This window comes from Leptopilina heterotoma, unplaced genomic scaffold, assembly GCF_015476425.1.
Source record: "Leptopilina heterotoma isolate Lh14 unplaced genomic scaffold, ASM1547642v1 Lhet_60, whole genome shotgun sequence".
Taxonomy (NCBI): Eukaryota; Metazoa; Arthropoda; class Insecta; order Hymenoptera; family Figitidae; genus Leptopilina; species Leptopilina heterotoma.
Genome location: NW_025111138.1, coordinates 2,875,952 through 2,893,440, shown reverse-complemented (window position 1 = coordinate 2,893,440; position 17,489 = coordinate 2,875,952). Strand labels below are relative to the sequence as shown.

General features: G+C 22.7%; 3 protein-coding genes, 1 long non-coding RNA gene and 1 other non-coding gene across 7 annotated transcripts in view; 3 read left to right on the top strand and 2 right to left on the bottom strand.

Annotated features, from left to right (window-relative positions):
• Positions 1 to 1,329: 1,329 nt before the first annotated feature.
• Positions 1,330 to 6,215, top strand: LOC122509417 (peptide methionine sulfoxide reductase). 3 transcript variants are annotated; one of them, XM_043623465.1, is made up of 6 exons: positions 1,330 to 1,479; positions 1,772 to 2,115; positions 3,859 to 4,019; positions 4,171 to 4,291; positions 4,911 to 5,047; positions 5,871 to 6,215. In XM_043623465.1, the coding sequence occupies exons 2-6, from the start codon at positions 2,023 to 2,025 to the stop codon at positions 6,106 to 6,108; spliced, it is 750 nt and encodes a 249-aa protein (XP_043479400.1). In that variant the 5' UTR covers positions 1,330 to 1,479; positions 1,772 to 2,022; the 3' UTR covers positions 6,109 to 6,215. The 3 variants fall into 3 exon arrangements, with proteins under 3 accessions (XP_043479400.1, XP_043479401.1, XP_043479402.1); XM_043623466.1 differs by having other exon boundaries at positions 1,377 to 1,557; XM_043623467.1 differs by lacking the exons at positions 1,330 to 1,479; positions 1,772 to 2,115 and adding an exon at positions 3,425 to 3,583.
• Positions 6,216 to 7,309: 1,094 nt separating this feature from the next.
• LOC122509302 overlaps positions 7,310 to 17,489 on the top strand; it is a 40,601-nt gene continuing 30,421 nt past the window's right edge. The window contains exons 1-4 of the long non-coding RNA XR_006302342.1: positions 7,310 to 7,377; positions 7,767 to 7,865; positions 8,433 to 8,518; positions 16,541 to 16,643. This is a non-coding gene — a long non-coding RNA (uncharacterized LOC122509302). The remainder of the gene's footprint in view (positions 7,378 to 7,766; positions 7,866 to 8,432; positions 8,519 to 16,540; positions 16,644 to 17,489) is intronic.
• LOC122509300 lies at positions 9,516 to 12,279 on the top strand. Its single transcript, XM_043623260.1, has 5 exons — positions 9,516 to 9,968; positions 10,082 to 10,228; positions 10,583 to 10,692; positions 10,879 to 11,084; positions 11,530 to 12,279. Exons 2-5 carry the CDS (start codon positions 10,089 to 10,091, stop codon positions 11,899 to 11,901), a joined length of 828 nt encoding a protein of 275 aa, XP_043479195.1. The 5' UTR covers positions 9,516 to 9,968; positions 10,082 to 10,088; the 3' UTR covers positions 11,902 to 12,279.
• LOC122509301 (superoxide dismutase [Cu-Zn]) lies at positions 13,966 to 15,678 on the bottom strand. Its single transcript, XM_043623261.1, has 4 exons — positions 15,384 to 15,678; positions 15,207 to 15,297; positions 14,647 to 14,834; positions 13,966 to 14,212 (listed from the first exon to the last, which is right to left on the bottom strand). Exons 1-4 carry the CDS (start codon positions 15,447 to 15,449, stop codon positions 14,102 to 14,104), a joined length of 456 nt encoding a protein of 151 aa, XP_043479196.1. The 5' UTR covers positions 15,450 to 15,678; the 3' UTR covers positions 13,966 to 14,101.
• On the bottom strand, positions 17,263 to 17,334 carry Trnag-ucc. Its single transcript has one exon. It is a non-coding gene; the product is annotated as a tRNA-Gly (tRNA).

Below are 17,489 nucleotides of genomic sequence, written 5' to 3'. Positions count from 1 at the left end.
ACAAAAATATCATTCGAAATGATGCCAAAAAAGAAATCTTTTTTAAAAAATATCTACTTTTAATATTTACAATATATCGGAGTTGGATAATAAATTGCAAAATTGGACGAATTTGAAAATTTTGAATTACGAAGTGAATTGGTAAATTTTTATTTGTTATTTAGTATTTTTAATTTTAATCATATTTATACATAATATTTATTTCAGAAAATATATATAAATTGTATGTATATTTATTATTATTTTTAGTTATTATTTCAAGGTTCTTACGAATGAATTAGTATTAATTATTTAATTATTTAATTGCTATTAATTATTCAATTAGTATTAATTGCTAATTATTTATTCAACAAGTATTAAATGCTATTAATAATTATTCAACTAGTATTAATTACTGTTAATTATTTAATTAGTATTAATTACTATTAATTATTTAACTAGTATTAATTACTATTAATTATTTAAATAGTGTTAATTACTATTAATTATTTAAATAGTGTTAATTACTATTTATTATTTAATTAGTACTAATTATGATAAATTATTTAATTAGTATTAATTATGATTAATTATTTGAATAGTATTTAATGAATTAGTAGTAATTAATAAGTAATTCAATTTTTTTTATTTTTGTTAAATCCAACTCTGATTTTAGTCATCGAGTGGATACTGTACTCGACGATAAGCGGTCATGAAATTTAATTATAAATGCAAAGTAAGCATCAAATTAAATTAATTTCTCTTTATCTAAGTATAAAAATTTTTGTTTAAAAAATTTTTTCTGCGCTTTCTTCAAAAAAACTGTCTGACTGACTGCATTTCATTATATACACTTAATAACGTATTGTATATATATTACTGTGCATTCTCTACATATAATATATTATATACCAAATATTCTGAAAATAAGGTCTTTTTATTAATTCATTCATTAAAAAAAATTTTTTTTAAATATATAATATAAAAAAAAAATTAAAAAAAAAATTTTTTTTAATTGTTTTTGTTTTATTTGATTTCTTCTTTATATTTCTATTTTATTCTTTCTTCTTTTTTCTAGTGAAGAAAATGCTTTTTTTAAAATTAGTGATTCTCATAATTATAATTTCTTTTTTCTTCCAAGAAAAATTAAATCTGTTATAAAGAAGAGAAAATTATTATAAATAAATAATTAGTTATAATTAGAGATAATTTTTTGCCGTCGGTGATCAAGATGAAATTATGTATGAAAATTTCAGTGTAATTGTTAATTTTGGCAATCGACGAAAGTGTTTACTTTCATTTATATTTGTATTTATATCTATATATGTGAGTATAATTCCGTGCTACATAACTTTTGCCATTGACCTAGAAGCACTCGCGAAACGTTGTGTAGTTATCGCATTGATCGTTCTCCGCTGAAATACACATCGTGAAAATTACGCGTTACTTTTGGATTTGAATTTAATGTTTAAAAATTTCAGGAAAAATAAATCTAGTCAGGTTACGATTGTTGAAAATATTCTCTAAATGAATATCGAAAAAAAAAGAAAAAAAAAATTGATAATAATTCGATAAAAAGTTAAGGGAAGAAAATTGTTTAGTTTGTAGTGTAAAATTAAAATTCTTCTTTGCGAATATTCGAGTGATAGTAACAAAACTAGAGAAAATCAGAAGAAAATAAAAAATTCGAAAATTGTGGAATAATTCAAAAATCGGGAAAAAAATTCGAATTTCTTGAGAAATAATAGGTATTTTATTATTTTTCCTTGTACTAATATTGTTTTTGTTGCAGGAAATTGAATCGGTGATAATACAATTTAAAAATGAATCCTTTAATTAGGTGTTAAAGAATCAAACAGTGTTCGTCTTTTTTTCTCACATTAAGAGATGAACGACCTCTGAATAAATTACCACAAGGAAGATTACATCAGACAAACGACCAATTGGTCGTTATTTAATCAAATAGGAAACACTTGTGTCTTCTTCTGATGCAATAAAATACTCAAATTTGCCATAGTGATTTTTATCCGGTGGACTTGAAATATGAATGCCTTTAGAATTGCCAAAAATGTTGGAACTACATCCAGTAGACATGGAAATAGAATTTTTAAAAGACCCCATTGTTCTGCAAACTGGGTAAGCTTAATTTATTTTCCATTAACGTTTTTATTTTGATTTTTAAAAATAAAAATTTTCTTCATTTGATTTCTAACATTTGTTTTTTATTTGTTTCAGGTATGTACGACTTTTGCGAAATCTATTATAAAACCCGAAGGTCAAATAGCGTAAAGTTAATTTGCAAAAAGGCTTTGAAGAAAAATTTTCCTTTAATTTTTGAAATTGAAAATAATTAAAATTACAAATTTCAAAATATATTTTCTGCAAATGAGGATTAATTGGTATGTGTAAAATTGTAAATTTAGGATTTTATTTGAAAACATTGAGAATTGGGAAATTAATTCTCTTTTTGGTAAATTTTTTTTAGACGAAAATTGTCATAAATATAGACTTTGTTTATATTGATAATTTAAATTTATTCGTTTAGAAATTTCAATGCTGCCGAGTACTTTGCGATAGCGGGTATTAATTCGTATACACAAAAGATAATGACTAATCTCGCCACTTCATAATTCATAAAGCAATTAGTTCTCTTAAGATTTGGATAAAATTTTTCGATAAATTCATTTTTTTATTGAAAGCAAATTAAATGAAAACTTTGTTATTATTTTATAGGTCAATGAATTTTTCTCCTACTGGCAATATATTTAATCGCACAGCGATAAATTAATTTACATATGAAACATTAATTTTTTTTCTCATTTTTACATTTTTTCTATTCTATTTTCGGTCTTAATTTCAATAACTGCTTCAATTTTCTTCTAATTTAATTCAAATAAAATTCGGAATTTTTTGTTTCGATTAAAAATAAAATTCTACATTTAAACCTTTTTTTGTTTTGATTCAAATAAAATTTAAAGTTTCGATTTTTTTTTTTGTAATTCAAATAAAATCTAACATTGAATTTTTTCGTTTCGATTTTAATTAAATTTAATTTCTTGTTTTGTATCAAATAAAATAGAAAAATTGTAATTGTCTTAAAAGAAATTTACAAAAAATGCTTATTTACAGGAAGGAAAAGATTATTCATTGTTTTTATTCGTAATTAAAAATTAGAATGACTGGTAGTTTTCCTTGAAAGATTAAATGCGAGACTTGACAATTTTCGTCATTATTTCTATTTATTTTTTTCTTCTGAATTTGATAAAAAAAAAAAAAATTACAAAAATTGATCTGAAAGTTAATCTAGTTGGAGTTTACAGAAAATTTCTCATTTGATATAATAAAAGAAAAAAAAGAGATGTAAGAAAAGAATGAAGTGATTCTAAAAAGGAAGAAGAAAATTCAACTGACTTGACCCTCATTTTATAAAATCTTATTTGGAGGGGATAAGTCGCGGTAGTACTTAAAACTGAAGCCTCTCACTTTGAATTCAGTCATTTGCGCTTCTCTTCGACGAGCAGATACAAATCACGTGATTTTAATTTGAGAACTAATTTTCTAATTTCTATATTTTTAGTTCTCATTGCATAATCAAATCAAATTGGTAAAAATAATGTTTACACGATTTTTTAATCTTTTTTTTCTCTCATTAATTTTTACAATAACAATTCTTTTTTTACTATTTCTGTTAAATTCAATAATTATTAAATTAGAATTTTTATTTAATTTGATAATTTTAAATACAAAATTTATGAAATAAAATCCTTTTTCTTTTTTTGAAAAAAGAGTTTAAAAACTAAAAGTTTCTAATTATCAAAAAAATAAATAGACGGAAGAATAATAAATGTAAGATTTTAATATATTTTCTATTTTTCACAGAAAATGCCTGCAGAACTGGAGGAAGTCAAGGGGAAGCGAGCAACTTTTGGAATGGGTTGCTTTTGGGCAGGAGATTCATTATTTGGAGCAACACCTGGTGTAATTCGTACTTGCGTCGGTTATGCTGGTGGTAATAAGGAAAATCCAACTTACAGAAATATGTAAATATACTTTTCTAAACTGCAATTGTAATTAAATTTAAACTGCAATTATTTTCAAGTAAATTCTTTTCTTTATAACAAAAAATTTAATTTTATGAAGAAATGAAATTTTTATGATTCTAAAATGATTTTCCATTAATTTTATTTCCAGCATGGATCACACAGAGGTCATAGACATTGAATATGATCCCGAAATCATCTCATTCAATCAACTTCTTAATTTATTTTGGAATAATCATGAATATGGATTAACTAGAAAAATCAAGACCCAGGTGAATATTGAATTTCTCTTCTGTTTTCATTTTAAAAGAAATTCTTTAAATAATTTTTTAAATATTAATTTAGTACAAAAGACTATGAAATTAAATTACAATAACATAATAATTTATAATTAAGTAACAATAGTAATTTATAATAATTGAGAAAAAATAACAAATTCTTTAAATTATTTTTTGAAGAATAATTTAGTAGAAAAGACTAAGAAATTGAAATTACATTACAGTACCAAATAAATAGTTGATTATTAAGTAGCAATATTATCTTATAATAAATAATTCACTTAAAAAAATAAATAGTCCATAACTTCTGTTAATTGATTAATAATAATAATTCATAATATTAATTAAGCAATAATAACAAATCCTCTGAATAATTTAGTATAAAATACGAAAAAGTTAGAATTAAATAATGAAGTGAAAATTAATACTGTCCATTAGTTACGCAATTGATAATTCAGTCATAATGGAAATTTTAATAATTCAAATACGAAAAAAAGAGAAATTTAATTGTTAGTTTCTTTTTGTGTATTTTATCATAATGCCCGATAAAATTTTATCACCTTTCTAAAATTTTCCTTTTTTTTCTCATATTTGGACATATTTATCATTGCAGTACATGTCATTGATTTTGTACCACGACGAGGAACAGAAGATATCAGCTGAAAAGTCACGAGACCACGAACAAAGAGAGCGTAATGAACAATTGATAACTAAAATTAAGGAATTTCAGAAATTTTATCCAGCCGAAGAGTGAGTATATCTTTTGTTTCCGGATTGATATATTTATTAAATATTTATGAATTGGAAAATATTATCTACTTTGTGATTGTTAAAAATACATATTAATATTTTTTTTCTATGAGATAAAAAAAATTAGAAATTGCGTCGTAAAATAAATTTGCAAACTAAGATATTTTTGGGAAAATAAATACTAGAAGGAAAGATAAATTTTTAGGAATAATAATCGTAAATTTAGTAATTTAATTTATGGTTGTTACTATTTTTGTTTGTAGTTTTTAATAAATTAAATTTCTAAATTTATAATGTATATTTAATTTTTAAACACGTGTTCGGCTCGTGGGATTATAACTATATGTCCAGAGGAGATTATAATCAAATTCAAAGTGTTTGATGAATATTTCTTGTCACTGCTAGATATACTAGAGGAATTATCTAAATTTGACATTGACATATTGCGCCTTCTTTTCCTCGCATATTTAATTTATTCTTGTCAGGTCGTAATAGTAGAGTTGTGGAATGTCAATGACTAATTGAATTTTTTAATTTATAAGAACTTTGCTTCGTTAAAAATTATTATTTTGTAATAATAACATTTTTTTAAATATTTAATACATAATTTTGATAAACATTTTTTTAATTTTCGTAAATTATAAATTGATTAATTAATTTATTTATTTATTCAATCAACACATGAGTGAACCATTTAAAATATATTTTCCTTTTATTTTTTAGCTAATATCAAATTTTTGGGAATTTTTTCAAAAAATTCTAATATTGAGTAAATATTGAAACGATTGTTATATTTAATTATTTAAAATTTATTTTTTTGCAGCTATCATCAAAAATATCGATTACAAGATCATCCTTGGCTACTTGAGACTCTGGGAATCACAAGTTCGGAATCGTTGAGAACTTCTCCTGTTGCGGCAAAACTTAATGGATATCTAGCTGGTGCAGTGTCTTATGAACAATATAAAGAAGATCTACCTCGACTTGGTTTTAGTGAAAAAGTAGCTGAATACGTTGGCAAAATTGTTGTCGAAAAACAAAATACTGGTCTATATTGTTAGCATTTATGTGCAAAAATTATTCATCAAATTTTTAATGTGCGACGAAGTCAAATTGGAAATTTTAGCCTGATTACTTTTTAATTAAAGACAATTTTCTTAGGTACAAATATTCTTTATTATTTTTTTGTCAATTATTTTATTTTATTCAATTATGTTCAATTCACCATCAGTTATCAAATGATGAATTAATTTATATTCCATTTTTAACACTATAATCAATTCTGTATAAATATTTAATTTCTAAACGAAATTTTATAATAGAAAAAACTTTTCTTCAGAAAATCTTTTTAAACTTTTTTTTTTCTTAAAATTACTTTTTATTTGTACTAAATTTCGTCGAAATATTTTTTAAGTAGTTGAGATTGTTTTTTAAACAGAAATGTTTGAATTACAATTAATTTGCAAGTAATTTTATATTTTAGAAATAAAATAAAATTGAATATTTTCTCAATATTTATATCTTGCTGCTCAAAAAGATTAAAAATGATTTATCTGAAAATCTAATGATACTTGAATGGATATGAATGTAATTGATATAAAATGCTTCATTTAGTGACCAAGATAATAGAATTTAGAAATAGGAAAAAAGATAAGATTTGAATCTTTTTTTCATCTTTTATTAAAAAAAAAAATTAACGACCAGAATTGAAGCTAATGTAAATAATAAAAATAATTTTATATTTAATAGTTTGTTTTACTTAAAAAAAATACCCTATTAATATTATTATTTAATTATTCTACAAGTTTTCTAAAATATGTTTTAATTAATAAACATTATAAAATTATTAAAAAATTATAATTCTTGTATTTACAAAAATTGAATATTACTATTTTTAAAGTATTAAAATTATATATTACTTTATTTAAAATTATTATTTAATATTATTAATTAATTAATTGTTTTACAAGTTTTCTAAAATAATTTTTTAATTAATAAACTTTGGAAATTTATTACAAGATAACAATAATTGTCGAATTTGCAAAAATTGAATATTATTTAATTTAAAATTATTATTTAATACTATTCTTTTAAGAATTTTACAAGAATTTAATTATAATAATTGATTATTATTATTATTATTTAATTTATGTTTAATTCTTATTATAGAATTAGAATTGAACAACAATTTTAAATTTTCTTTTTATTATATTGGTAAGCTATGAATTTTTTTGTAACTAGGTTGGTAGCAGTGCTACCGCTAACCGACACTACGTGATCGCACGCAACAGACGTACTCTTTGGAGCTCCTAGATTGTTGTCCATAAATGGTAATATTTTTATTTCTTTTGTCTAAAATAGTGATAAATAATTGTAATAATGTTGCTAGGGACTTGATTGATTAATAAATATGACGTATATGTGTAAGATTCTATTTTAATTCATGAAATTTTTCATCGACAATGGTGACAAGTAAAAGTAAGATGGCTGCCCAATTGTTGCAGGCAGGCAGCCCTGAATCTGCTTTTCGATCTGTTTATTGCAATCGATATAATCTCTCTCGAATTAGTTAAATTATATATTTATTTCTTATTAATAATGAACATTTATTAAATGTATAGTAGATTTAATTCATTTAATTTGTATAAATATTTTATTTAGTAACGATTATATTTTTTTTTGTTCTTATGTTGGTGACCCGTGAAATTTTTTTTTGTAGTGTTTTAGATTGGCAGCAGTGTTGCCTCTACTTCACATCTTGCAAAGTTGGCGAGAAAAGACGTACATCTTCGAGCTCCTCAACTTTCGTTCATAAATGGTAATATTTTTATTTCTTTTTCTCAAAATATTGTCAAATAATTGTAATAATGTTGATCGGAACTTGATTATATTATAAATATGATGTATAAATGTAAGATTCCCCTTAAATTCATGAAATTTGTCATCCGACAATGGTGAGAAGTAAAATCAAGATGGCTGACGATTCTTGCAGCAAAATCAGTTTTTCTATTTTCTTATTGCGATCGAAATAATCTTTCTCACATGATAATTATGTGAAATTTAGTATTGTTTTTATAAATAGTCGTTACTTTTTAAGAATTTTACCCATAAATACTGACTTAAAATATGTGAGTAAAATTGGTAATGCGCAGGCGTCGTATTATTTCTATTGAAAAATTTTTTTTTTTTAAGAATAATTTTTTTAGGTTAGCGGTAAATTATGAAAAAATAAATAATTAAATTGTTTTATTATAACAATTTATACTGATGTTTTAAATTTTCAATAGTTTTTTATTTTTATTTCAGTTTTATACTTTATTTTCCTGTGATTCTAATATTTTTTTCTTAGGTTGGTTAATCGTGAAATTTTTTTGTGTCGTTTCAGGTTGGCTGCAGTGTCGTTAGTATGTTCAGTGTTCTGCAATGAAAAGACAGTTTGTTTCTGAGCTCCTATTTTTCGTCTACAAAAAGGTAAAATTTTTGTTTCTTTTATTGTATTATTGGCAAATAATGATAAAATTGTTGATAGGAAATTGTTATTTTGAATAAATTCGGTGTTCATGTAGGAGATTGAACATCAGTTCATGAAATTGTCCATTTGACGATGGTGAATAATTACAAGGTGCGGCTGCAACATTGTTGCGCCAAAATCAGTTTTTTAATTGTAAATACAGTCTAAATAATCTTTCTTTTAAAATAATTATTCGATATTTTGTTTATATTTTCGATACAGATTCGAAATTTTCGAGAAAATTTTATCGGAAATTGAGAATTTATTGGAAATATATATTGGAAAAATGTAATGAAAATCTAGGTGTAAGACTGGTAGTATTGTACAGGCGTTGTAACATTTTCGTTAAAAATGTTTTTTTTGGTTGCATACAGCGATCGAAATAACTTTTATTTTTATGAATCGTGTGTTTAGGTTTCCAAAAGTGAAATATTTTGATAGGGCCATTTTTATTGCATAAATAAATTCAATAGAATATCACAAAGCGCTTGGTGGTATTTTAAACAAGTGCTTGAAACGGATTTTTCAGTACATAATATAATTATTTCTGTCATGTTTTTATAAAATTGAATTACTTTGAACAAATTGTACAATATTAATTAATAATTTGAGTCTTTTTTAAATTGTCAATTGCTATTCAACTAATTTAAAATCTAAACAAATTTGTGATTTGAAAATAATTTTTATTGGTAATTTTTCTTCCTTTTTATTAATTTTTTAATTAAAAAAGAATTGTCTTCTTGATTTGAACCAAGTAGATGAGATATACGTAAAATTTCTTACATCTCTTACCAACTTTACATGCATTAAGTGCTATTCATACGGTTTACATGAGTACACAGTTTTATACTGTATACATATATATACTTATTTACATTTTAGGTTAGGTTTTAAATGACGTTCTTGACGTTTATTTATTTTCGACATTTTCCCGTAAACAAAAAGCATTTAGTAGTATTTTAAAAACCTTTTAAACTTAAATAAATTAAAACTGTATTTAAACCAAAAATCCAAAAGATATAAATTCAAAAAATTTGTTATCTTATATAACAAAAGAAAGAAAAAATTCCCAAAGAAAATAAAAGGAAGATAAAACAATAGAGATTATGATAATTCGCAAATTCTTTCAAATGTATAGTAAAGTTGAAAATATTGAGTGAGTTTTTATCTCATTCAGTAATAGTGAATGTTTATTAAATAAATTTAAAGTGTGTCCTTGAATTTATATCTTCAGTGATTACAAAACAATACACGATTTTTTTTTCATAAAACACCGATGATTTTTTAAATTCAGAATTTAAAGATTAAATTGTTTTATCTCAAGAAGAAAAAGTGATATATTGTGACATTTTCTATAAATAAAATTATTAAAAGAAGCATCTGTTTATGGAAATTGAATTAAAATCAAAGGTAAGTGGAAATTTATTAACTTAGTGAATTTTTAGGTTAAAAATAAAAATGTTAGTATCTAATAGTTTTATATATAATTAACCGGCATAATTTATTTAATCCAACATTTATAGGACAGCTATGAATTATTCTCAAGAATCGCATTCAAATTCTCTTGACAGTAGTAGTGATAATCGAGTCGTTAAAAGTATATTATCACAGAAAATTTTTGTCGGTGAATATGTTTCAAGACGTTATGTGGAGAGTTTACAAGATTACAGGTAATTGGATAATATTTATTAAAATTTGGTTAAATTTGTGATTTTAATTTGAAATAATTTACGAATGTCAGAAATTTAATTAAAAATTAAAAATATGATCCTCAAAGTTCTGAACGCTGAAAAGAACGAAATTTATTTCTTTTTTCTTAAAATTAAATTTATATTTCAATAATTTTACAAAAAATGATAATTTTACAACTATAAAAAAATTAACTATAAAGTCTTCAAATGTAATATTTAAGATTTTAATTTTTATTTCAATCAGTAATTTATAGAAATATTTTTAATAAAATAATATTCGTTCATTTGAACGTTCTAAACTTGTGGATCATTTAAAAATATAATTTTTTGCAGGGATATTGTTATATGCAGAGACAGTGAAAAAGAGGTAACACGTTTTGTTCAACAAATTCAAAAGCAAATTATTGCTGAATATGGAGACAAAAAATGGATTGGGATTACAGGTAAAATTCATTATTTAAAATTAAATTAAATTTATTATTTAAAATTAAATCACATTTATTCTTGAAAATTAAACTAAATTTATTACTTCATATTAAATTAAATCAATTATTTAAAATTAAATTTAAAATTGGAAACAATATTTTTAAAGTCAGATTTACATTATTTAAATTTTTTACTTTTTTTAGAGAATACCGAAACAGACGATTTGTCTGGATATGCTTTTTGGTGCACACTTGAAAAACTGCCATTCGGAAAACATTGGTTTCAAATTCGTTCGTTAAAAATTAAAGACAAAGAAGTATTTTTACAATTAAAATACCTTCGACCTTTTCAATCGGATGAACAAAAGAAAATGAACGTTGAGGATTTTATAACTCCAAATTTAAAAGAGGTTCCTTTTATAAACTAATTTTTTTTAATAATTTTTATTATAATAATTTTAAAAAATTCTTAGAACTGCATTTTTCACTGAAAGAAAAATGTATTTGTTTCAAATAACAGATTACTTGTCTATTATCAAATAAATATTTATACTTGAATGAAATAATTCTAATTAAAATCATTAAATTAAATTAAATTAATTAAAATCAAATGCCATTAAATGGCATTTGCTTCAAATACTGGAATTATTGGTTCAAACAAAATTTATTTGAATTGAATAAAAATTATTCGATTCAAGTAAATATTTATTTGATAATAGGCAAGTAATCGGTTATTTGAATCAAATAAATTTTTTTTCAAGTGTATTTATTATTTAATTGTAATTTGTTCTTATTTATTGTTTAATTGATTCTTAGTGATATTAATTATTGATATTTAATTCTACTTTGTTTTAGATATGTACCTTTGAAAATTTGTGTGAAGCTTCAAAATTCAGTATGGTGCTCATTCTTACAATTACAACGTGTTTAATAAAAGGCGGTGCTTTTCTTCTTGACTTTTTGGTGAAAATTATTCACGAATTATCATTTTTAGTCCAATCACTAACACCAATTGTCCTTGCAATGATTAATACAGTAGCAAAATGTATTGGAGGATTTTATTGGTTACTGTTTATGCTCTGGAAGGGAGAACCACAACGACCAGCACCAATCTATGGAAATCGTCTTGCTCTAATGAGCCCTCCAGGACTTGATAATCCCGAAAATTCTTTTTATAGAGGAAATAGAAAATCGTGGAATAGTCCAAGAGGAAGAAGAATTTATTAAAACGCATTTTTTTTTATTCTTTTTCTCTCAAAAAAGAAAATGTATTTCTAAACCAAATTTAAGTAAGTTGCATACTTAAATATTTAAAATATTTTCCTAATCAAAAACAAAAATATTATTTAATAATATATTTATTTCTTTTTGTTAAAATTGTTGCAATCTTAAAAAAATTTAGATTTTTTTCATTGCCATGATGAATGATTAAAAATCGTTGGAGTTAAAACAAAGTCAAATGCAGTTCAAACTGTTTTAGAATGTGATTAAAAAATTTTATATAAAACAAAGTAGGTTTTTTATAAAATGTATAAATTTAGATTATAGTTTTGTAAATATCGAGTAAGGTGTATTTTACAACTAAAATAAATTAGTGTTCTGAAATAGGATTTGTTTCTTTACCGAAATACCAACTATGGAAATGATCCACAAGTTTTCAATGTTCAAATGACGAAACATTTATCATTAAAGTTTAAACAAATGTTTATTACAGCAAAAATTAAACTCTAAATTTGAATTAGTAAAAATGGTCACTAATTAGTGACTAACTTTTTACTTATGAATTAGTAAATTTTATTAATAAATATAAAGAGAAAAGAATTCAATTATTTTTTTTTAAATTGATATAATTTATCTAAAATTCAATTATTTTTATAAATTATAAAATTTCCACAGGAATTCAATTAATTTAGAATACCATTTTTATAAAAATTAAAAAAAAATAAATTATTTAACAACATTTTTATACAATTCTTTACAATAATTCAATTACTTTCACTAATAATAAGATTTTTCATGGAAATTCAATTTTTTATAAAAATTTTTGATAAAATTCTTATGAAGAATTCAATTATTTTCAAAAATTACAAAATTTTTGAACAGAAATTCAATTCTTTTTAAACATTTTTATAAAATTTTTCCCAATAATTCAATTATTTTCAAAAATAATAAAATTCTTCTCAGGAATTTAATTATTTTTGAAAATTTTAATTAAATTCTTAGCAACTACTCAATTATTTTCATAAATATTAATTTTACACGAATTGCTCAAAAAATGTAATTATTCTTAAAAATTTAATTTCAATTCCTCGAAAAAATCAATTATTTAAAAAAATGTTTTTTTAAGAATTCTTTGGAAGAATTCAATTATTTACAAAAATATTAGAATTTTCACAGGAATTCAATTATTTTCAAATATTTTAATAAAATCGTAGGAAATAAATCAATTATTTTAAATACAATTTTAATTAACTTTTTTTGAAATAATTCAATTATTCTTTTAGATTTTAATAAAAATTTTCCCAAGAATTCAATTATTTACAGAAATAATTCTTCGAAAGATTATTAAAATTATTTTGAGGCATTTTAATAAAATTCTTTGCAAAATTTAATTATTTTAAAAAATTGTAATAAAATCGTTCGCAAGAATTCATTTATTTTCATAAATAATAAAAATTTCTCAGGAATTCAATTATGTATTTAAATTAAAATTTGCAAAAAATTAGTCGTAAGAAATTAATTATTTATAAAAATTATTGTTATAAAATTCTTCGCAAGAATTCAATTATTTTTATAAATATTTAAATTCTTTCATGAATAATAAAATTTGTTGCAGGAATTCAATTTATTAGCAGGATAAGAAAAAAGTAAATATTTTTGATGAAAATTAGGAAAAAGTCAGGAAAATAAAATACCTAAATACTATTTATATTTATTAGCAAAGTTTATTAATTCAAAAACAAAAAGCCAGTCACTATTTCAAAATAGTAAACATTTGTACTAATTTAAATTTAGAGAGAAAACTTAAGTTTAACATTTAGTAATAAATAATAATATTAATATACTAATTAACATTAATATTTAAAAACTTTATAATTTATTTTTTGAATATTACTGAAATAAATATTAAATTTAAAGAAGAAAATAAATAAATTTCGTTCATTTGAACGTTTGGAACTTTAGGAATGTAAATGGAAAAAATATAATTTAGAGTGGTAGAAAAATTCTTGACCTCGTGAAAGTAGTAAGACTTTGTGGTCAGTATTATAAAAAATAATTACATACTAGGAATTACAATGAATAAGAAGGAATGATTTATTTTTTACAACCACTGCCTTAGAACTAGACTTCTGATTAGTTACATTTATAATTATACAACAATTTGTAAGTAGATTATTTAGAGTTTTGAATTTTTATCAGTTTTAAGTCAGTTTTTGGTGATGCCGATAACACCACAGGCCAAACGAGCACCAGCGTTACCAGTGGTTTTTGATAATTCGTGTCCACCTTTGCCCAAATCGTCAGGGTCACCGTGAACCTATTTTTGAAAAAAGGAATTATATGATGAAAATAAAATTATTTTTAATTTCTTTTTAATTAAAAGTTCACCCAGAAAAAAGATATATTTGACTTAGAGTCGCCTAGACTTTTTATTTGTTTTTAATAAAAATTTCATTTGTGTCGAATAAAATTTTTATTTAAAACAAGTAAATAATTTAATAGATTCTGAGACAAATATACATTTAATTCACTGAAATAAATTATATTTGGTTTAATAAAATTTTTCTCTGGGTGCTAAAATCTCGAAATTTTATATTTTATTATATTATTTATTTCTTTGTTTACTATTATATTATCTAGTTATTATATTTCATTACTATATTGCTTTATATTTTATTATTCAAAAATTTTATCTTTTTTCTATGAAATCTAGAAATTAGAGTAAATAATTTAACATTTCTTTCAACTTACAACGAGAGTTCTTCCAATTATATTATTATTTCCCTTGAGTTGAATTTGTTTATCGGATATGTTGACTTTTGCAACACCATCACTGCCTGCTTCTACATTTCCCAAGTCGCCAATGTGACGAACAGAATCAGTTGGTCCACCATGTTCCACTCCAGACGGATTAAAATGTGGTCCAGCACTCGTGCAACCTAAAAATTACAATTTTGTTTTTATTATTTTCTGTTTACTATTAATTTTTCTTAAAAGAAAATTAATTTTTATATTCTCATTTTTTTATATTAAGTGAAGTTCAATGTTTCCTTTCGTTTATTTGTTCCCACTTTTAGTCAAATTTAACAATTAATTAATTAATTGTTCCTTTATTTCATTTTGTTAAAAAATTCTCGCAAATAATATTAACAATGAGAGCATGAATATATCACATATTAAGCGTCAAAGTTCAATTGTTATGAAACATTCTCAACATTAACGAGTACATTTGTATTCTCGTGAATATATTTTCAAGAGAAAAATAATTGTGCAAATAATTTGATAAGATAAAGTGAAAGAAATCATCTCACCATTGGTATTATCACCAAATTCGTGAATATGAAAACCGTGCAATCCTTTTTTTAATCCTGTAACTTCACCGGTGACCTTGACAGAGTCTCCCTGCGAAATAGATTTTTCATGAATGTAATATTAGTGATTTTTTTCAATAAAATTGGAATATTAATTTTGTGAAATATAAAACTTACGGCTTCTTCAAAAAATACGGTTCCTTTGACCTCTCCTTGCAAAACACAAACTGCTTTAATCGCCATTTTTTGGGGAAAAAAAAGAAATATTCCTTTAAAAAGTAAACTGATAGACGGTAGGAAACTGGTTAGACTGTCGCCTACGTATTCAGTGTAATGGCAAGAAATTGATGATTATGCTGAGTCACCAATTGCAAATTAAATGTAAAAATGTACTTTACACTTGCGTTAAATAATTGGAATATTCTTGTTGCACACCGGCTTCTTGCACACGACACAGAAACTGCGCAGCAGTCGTTGAATAAGTAGTGGGGGAGAAAAATAGTAACGGAAATGGGGAATTTTTACAGTGTTGCCAATAAAGGGTAATGAAAAATTTTAGATTATATAGAAATTTTCATTTCTAACAGCATTGTTTTTATGAAAATTTAAATTTAGTTTTGATTTTAATTTTATTTAAAAGTACCTTTTATTTATAGATAAGAGGCATTTTTAAAATTAAAGATTTAAAGATTTGAAATTAAAGATTTACAAATCGTTAAATCAATACAAATTAAAATTACGAATAAATTATATAAGTATTTATAAGACCATAATTTTCAAATTTTAAATTAAATAATTTATAAATAAACTTGTTAATCACGCGATGAAGATTATAATTTTTAATTTTATATAATTGACAATAAAGATGATAATTATGATTAAGATTGTTATTTTTTATTGACTTTACAACTATTAATAATATCATGATTGTTGATGAAAAATATTTACATTTAATGACAATTGTTCATAGCACATAATTGTTACAACTGACGTTCGTTTTATTCACTTTACAATTATTAAAATAATTACAACTGACGTTCTTTTTATTGATTTTACAATTATTAATAATATTATAATTGTCAATGAAAAATATTTACATTTAATGAAAATTATTGTTCATTACACATAATTGTTACTGACGTTCTAATAATTGTAATGTTGCTAAACTGCAAATTACCAGATTATAATCATTGAATTTTTATTTAACAAAATCATTATTTATATTTTTATTAATAACTGTAATATACAATTGCTGGTAAAGTTGTCTTTGAAATTGATTATTGTTCATAAGTTTGAAGAAAAAATAATATTTATTGATTTTTTTTTGTTTTCAGATAAAGCGCATGATAACTTTTTGGAAATTCGAGGCTTTTTGGAAAAGAAAATTCAGACAAAATTTAGATGGAAAATTGTGTCAATTGAAACAAGGAAATGTGGGTGAGTCAATAATTTATTATTTAAAATTATCTTTATATCGTTTTCGTTGTCCTGGTTACTGTCCATTTTTATTTTTACAATTACAGAAAAAAATTATTTCGTTAAATCTGTTTCACAGTGAGAAAAACAATTTTTATTTGTTTTAAATAAAATTATTTGACTTAATAAGTAAATATTTATTTGATAATAGACAAGTAATCGGCTATATTTGAATCAAATAATTTTTTTTTCATATTAATAATTTCATTTCACGTAATTAATAATTATTATTTTGTTACTGATTCCTAATTAAAATTTATTTGAAATTAAATAATTTCAAATACAACATTTGAAAATTAATTTACAATGCTGTATAAAAAATATCGATTTTGTTTTATTCTATAAAATTTGTAAATGAACACTCGAAAATATTTTATTGTAAAAATTGATAGCAATAACTAGGACAGTGATGATTTAGTAAAATAATAAAAATATTATATTTGGGTAATTGGCAAAGAAACAACGAAAACAATGAAGAGTTGATATTAAAATTATAGTTCTTATTACTATAAAAAGCGATAAATAAAGGTTTTATACTATTTATTAATGAATATTAAGGCAACGAAAATAAAAAAAAGTGTGCGATGGCCGGGAATCGAACCCGGATCAACTGCTTGGAAGGCAACTATGCTGACCATTACACCACCATCGCACATGCATGGTTCTCTGAAATAACTCTTGGAGAATGAAACTCTCAACCCTATTCAATTAAAGTTCATTATAATAATTATTTATTTCGATTCTATTAATTTTATAACAAATTTTATTTTAATTTTTTTATTTGTCTCTCATTACGTGACAATTTTT

What these genes read in the sequence shown, in the direction of transcription:
- LOC122509417 (XM_043623465.1), top strand. Translation starts at nt 2,023, where the DNA reads ATGAATGCCTTTAGAATTGCCAAAAATGTTGGAACTACATCCAGTAGA. An exon ending in AATCCAACTTACAGAAATAT is followed by an intron (nt 4,020 to 4,170) that starts GTAAATATACTT and finishes TTTTATTTCCAG; the next exon opens with CATGGATCACACAGAGGTCA. An exon ending in AAATTTTATCCAGCCGAAGA is followed by an intron (nt 5,048 to 5,870) that starts GTGAGTATATCT and finishes ATTTTTTTGCAG; the next exon opens with CTATCATCAAAAATATCGAT.
- LOC122509300 (XM_043623260.1), top strand. Translation starts at nt 10,089, where the DNA reads ATGAATTATTCTCAAGAATCGCATTCAAATTCTCTTGACAGTAGTAGT. An exon ending in GAGAGTTTACAAGATTACAG is followed by an intron (nt 10,229 to 10,582) that starts GTAATTGGATAA and finishes AATTTTTTGCAG; the next exon opens with GGATATTGTTATATGCAGAG. An exon ending in AAAATGGATTGGGATTACAG is followed by an intron (nt 10,693 to 10,878) that starts GTAAAATTCATT and finishes TACTTTTTTTAG; the next exon opens with AGAATACCGAAACAGACGAT.
- LOC122509301 (XM_043623261.1), bottom strand. Translation starts at nt 15,449, where the DNA reads ATGGCGATTAAAGCAGTTTGTGTTTTGCAAGGAGAGGTCAAAGGAACC. An exon ending in CCGTATTTTTTGAAGAAGCC is followed by an intron (nt 15,298 to 15,383) that starts GTAAGTTTTATA and finishes TCTATTTCGCAG; the next exon opens with GGAGACTCTGTCAAGGTCAC. An exon ending in TAATTGGAAGAACTCTCGTT is followed by an intron (nt 14,213 to 14,646) that starts GTAAGTTGAAAG and finishes TTTCAAAAATAG; the next exon opens with GTTCACGGTGACCCTGACGA.